At 48.6% G+C, this 4,970-nt stretch overlaps 1 protein-coding gene across 1 annotated transcript; it reads left to right on the top strand.

Moving 5' to 3' along the window:
• The first annotated feature begins 855 nt into the window (after positions 1 to 855).
• On the top strand, positions 856 to 2,884 carry LOC104509177 (proto-oncogene Wnt-3). Its single transcript, XM_010151032.1, has 2 exons — positions 856 to 1,143; positions 2,280 to 2,884. The coding sequence occupies exons 1-2, from the start codon at positions 856 to 858 to the stop codon at positions 2,757 to 2,759; spliced, it is 768 nt and encodes a 255-aa protein (XP_010149334.1). The 3' UTR covers positions 2,760 to 2,884.
• The last annotated feature ends 2,086 nt before the right edge of the window (positions 2,885 to 4,970 follow it).

Here is a 4,970-nt window from a genome sequence, read left to right on the forward strand (position 1 = left end):
GTGGATTTTCAGTTTTGTCCCCCAGGTATCTTTGTTCTGCTGAAACATTTTCTCCTCTCAGCCCAGAGGATCCCCACATGCTCCTGTTCCCAGCTCCCCTTCTGCCTAGGCATCCTGGGCTATTCATTTCACCCTTTCTTCAGCATTCAGTGCTTCCAGGACTTTCTCCATCTTTGCTCCTTTGAGCTGCTGAAATTCACTCACTGCGACTGTATAGTCGTGACATGCCAGTAGTTAGAGTCAAAGAAGAGTTCCGTCTGCTTTGATTTCCTCCAGGATTGTTTAGTAATTAATGAGCAATGTCAAGGTTATCTTCACCCCCTTGGCTGGTTTTATCCCACTCCTGTAAAGTCACACGTCGTTTAGTCTAGATACATTTCAGAGTCATTACTAGCTCTTTGCTTCATTCTGCCCTTGCCGGTCCTGTATCACCTGAAACCTTTCCCCACTTTGGTGTGCATGTGAGCTGCTTCATCTCCCCTTGGACTAACTCCAGGCATGGTGTCCCTCTGGGTTTCTAGACCAGGAATTACTCCAATAACTCTCTTCTGAGGCCCCTCAAGCTCTCACTGATGTTTTGTGCATCCACTGGCACCCGTGCTGGATCAAATCCCGCACCCATTGTGTTTGAGGGAGATGCTGCACTTGTGATGCACAGAGCTGGAGTCACACTTCCCTCCTACCCCCTACTCCAGCCTCCGTGCTTCAAAAGGGGACGCCAGCAGCACCTGGTTCATAAAAAGTTCACTGAAACAGAAAAAGTTCACTGAAAAATGTGTAACTTTTGGCTTTTCAGTGAGATACAGATGACAGAGGAGGTTGGGAAGGAAAACAAAAGCATTACCTTTACTGCTAATGACATGCACTCTGTTCCCAGCCACACGAGAGTCTGCCTTCGTCCATGCCATCGCGTCGGCAGGGGTGGCCTTTGCTGTAACCCGCTCCTGTGCCGAGGGCACGTCCACGATCTGTGGCTGTGACTCCCACCATAAAGGACCTCCAGGAGATGGCTGGAAGTGGGGGGGATGCAGCGAGGATGCTGACTTTGGTGTGCTGGTATCCCGGGAATTCGCAGATGCCCGAGAGAACCGGCCAGACGCCCGCTCAGCTATGAACAGACACAACAATGAGGCCGGCAGGACGGTGAGTGCTCAGCGGGTCCAGAGGTGGTTTTCCGTGGCTGCATGGATGGCTCAGTTTGGCTCCCTCTGATGTAATGGGACCACAGTAATTCCCAGGAAGGAGCTTTCTAGAATGCTTTCCCAAGGAACATTTCCACTCTCTCCAGACGGACAGGTGAGGGTTAAGAAGCACTAAAACATGCCTTGCTTCCAGCGCAAACATCTCCCATGGCAACATGCAGAAACCCAACTCAACTGCTCAAGACAACAGAGACAGGGACTTTCCTCCCACGTTACTCCACCCTGTGTGCCCCCGTTGCAACATTGTCCCAACCAGTGGGACACCACTGGACTAGCTGATGGCTGTAGGCCCCTTCCAACTGAATTCTGACTTGCTCGACAGTTCCTGCTGTCAGCAGGTACCTGGGCCGCTGCCTGCTCCAGGTCATCTGCAAACCCAGCGCATTGAACCGTGTTACAGTGAAACCCTTCAAACAGTGCTTGAAGCAAACGCTAGATCTCGTTTTCCATCCCGCAGCAGGCAGAGGTGGAAGGGCAGAGCTTGAATCTCTAAATTGTGTTTATGACTGACAGTTTCCTGGGAAAAAAAACCAAACCCGAACCTCTAATAATTTTAACCAAAATCAGTGATTATTTTGCTTCCCACAGTGGAGGTTTCTGAGGAAGCGTGTCACATCCTTAGATTCACAATTTCATTTTCTTCCAGTGGAAACTGTCACACTTAGGGCATAAAATGAAGGGTTGTTAGCAAAGCTAGGACAAAGGGGTCAGTCTACACCCATATGCATCAGAGACATCCTCCAACCCTCACCTTCTCTGGGTTCCAATTGTCCACAAACACATACACCAGGGAGGAAAGGATCAGACTTTGGGATTAGACTAGATTAGATTAGATTGGATTAGACAGAGGATTAGAGCAGCTGCCCATCTCAGTCATGCTTTTCTAGTGTGACATCTCTGCCTAGAGGCATTTTCTGCCTCCCACCCGAGCTCCCCTGCATTTACAACTAGCCTATGCTTTCCAGACCATGCTCAGACCAGGCATTTAAGCCCAGGCAGCAAATGTGGGTGATTGAAATCAAACACTGGGCATTGCAAACTGCTGCTGAACACCTTGTTTTCTCTCCCCTTGGACAGACCATCCTGGATCACATGCACCTGAAGTGCAAGTGCCATGGTCTCTCAGGAAGCTGCGAAGTCAAGACCTGCTGGTGGGCACAGCCTGATTTCCGGGCAATCGGTGACTACCTGAAGGATAAATATGACAGTGCCTCCGAGATGGTAGTTGAAAAGCACCGGGAATCACGGGGATGGGTAGAAACTCTTAGGGCAAAGTATGCTCTTTTTAAGCCACCAACAGAGCGGGATCTGGTCTACTACGAGAACTCTCCCAACTTTTGTGAGCCCAACCCAGAGACGGGCTCCTTTGGGACAAGGGACAGAACATGCAACGTCACCTCCCATGGGATCGATGGCTGTGACCTGCTGTGCTGCGGTCGTGGACACAACACCAGGACTGAGAAAAGGAAGGAGAAGTGTCACTGCATCTTCCACTGGTGCTGCTACGTGAGCTGCCAGGAGTGCATACGCATCTACGATGTCCACACCTGCAAGTAAACATAAGTAGGTCTCCAACTGATGGGAGGTTGCTCCAGAGCAGAGCCAAGGGGTCCATCGGCCTGTGATCAGCTGCCACGTGGTAGCCTCACACGTCAGAGGATGGCATAAAAAAATCCTAATACCCTTGGTCAGGACAGACCCCCTCACAATGCCAGCACCAACACTGCAGAAAAGATTCTCGGCATCTCACCCACCCAAGGCAGTCCAAGGCTAGACCTGGTGCCGCAGACACGTTACATCACCGATCTGCTGGGTTTTCTCGGGCTGTTTGGCATGACAGACTGTCTGGGGTGAAGCTAGGACAGCACAGGTCCAAGCAAGGCATGGCCACACCAGCCTGTGTGCTGCTTAACACAGCATGCACAGAGCTTCCAGCTCTGTCCTCCTCTGGAGGTCTGGCCCATGCAGATGCCAATATGGGTTCAGTTGGAAATGAACTTTGCACAACAAAAGCTGAGCAAGTGCAGGTTCCCCGGCTTGCTGGCATGGCCATCCTGGTCTCAGCAGATATGGCGAGGAGGAGGAAAGGAGCCAAGCCCCCACACCAGCCAGGCTCCTTCCTTCCTGCTCTGAGAAGTCTCTCCTTTCATCTCCCTTTTGCCCTCCCGCTCCCCACAGCCACAGATCATCCTGTGTAACGCCCTGAGGTGGGCAGCAGGATGCCAGAGCCCAGAGCTGATCCTTTGGCATCTGGCCCAGGATAAGAACAGAGCACATGTGGTGAGGTGCCACTTCTTACATGGGGATCATCACTGCTCCAGCAGCCTCCTTGTCGTGCAGCTGCCCAAGAGATTCTTAAGGAACAAGGCAGATCCACCCACTTGATCCACCTATTTATTAAGTGTTCCCTAGTATGACTTTATATCCCAGAGCAAGCTCAGAGCATCTCTCTGGGGACAGGGTACCCACCAGGTGAGCTGCTATACCAGCTATCAGCATCAGTAATGCATGGGGAGACAGAAGCCATGGCAAGACACTTCTGTCCAAGCCTCCTTGTCAGCCTTCCCCCATCAGACAGACTTGTTGAAACCACTTCATCCAGCAAAAGAGAAGCAAGGGCAGTCAGGGGAGACCTTCATCCAACAGCACAACCCCAGGCAGACCCTTTCCTTCCCATAGCATTTCTTGAGTAATCAGCAATTCATTCACGAGGAGCCCACAGCAAGCACAGAAGCTCCGCACTGTCAACAGGGATTTGGTCCCCAGGCATGGCCACGCGCAGCCCATGAACAGTCTCCGTGCAGAACCAGGGTCTGTCCCTCCACCTGCTCCCAAGGCCACATCCCTTAACGACAGGCCCCATCACTTTGGGCCTATGTTTTCATGGCATATTGACCCTTGAAATTAAAAAAAATAATATTATCTCTGTCCTGGTGGGCTCCTCCATGGATGAGGACCAATACCCACGTTCCAATATCACTTCTCATGCATCAGCGATTTAATACATATGTCTAAACCATTCAAGCTGTCTTCTACTCCCCCCAATTCTCTGTCCATGGAAAGAGCAGCACAAAGTACCACAAAGAGCAATAAAATGGGGGAAAGACCAGTCATATGGAGCACAGAACATGCCATCTACTCAAACCTGTGCCTGGAGAGAATCAGAGCAAAATTCTCAGTCCTTCCTCTGCACCACCAAGAGCCCCTGGATTCACGCAGCCTGAGAAGCATTAGCTTTCTAAAATTAAACATCACAGGAGGGCTCTAAGAAACCTCTCTGATTCAGAAATAAGATGTCTTCTGATATGCATTATATTTAAAAGTATATATTAAATTCTGTGTCTGGAAAGACTCGAAGTACCTGACTTCAAATAAAATCCCTTTTTTGTTTGGTTGGTTTTTTTTAAATCAAGAAAAGGTATTTAATATTAAATAGAACATTTATTGCCTTGTAATTATTTTACTGTAGCCAGGTATTCTAGCACTGAATGGAAGATCTTTTTCCATCAATCTGCTGTATCCAAAGTTTTGTATAAAGTTGTAGAGGTCAATTTTTTTTTATTTTATATTCAGAAAATGTCTCTTTTTATAAGCATTATTTATTATACGATGTATATACTTGAGTTAACTAAGATTATATATTATATAAATATATATATTTGGAGAAAAATATATTTCAACTTGCGTTTTTTTGTGGAACATCATTAAAGATAAGGTAAAAAACCAAAAATATGCACTTGCCAGCTTGTGTGGTTTGCCTCTGAAGGT

This window comes from Eurypyga helias, unplaced genomic scaffold (genome assembly GCF_000690775.1).
Source record: "Eurypyga helias isolate BGI_N326 unplaced genomic scaffold, ASM69077v1 scaffold16624, whole genome shotgun sequence".
In the NCBI taxonomy this organism is placed as follows: Eukaryota; Metazoa; Chordata; class Aves; order Eurypygiformes; family Eurypygidae; genus Eurypyga; species Eurypyga helias.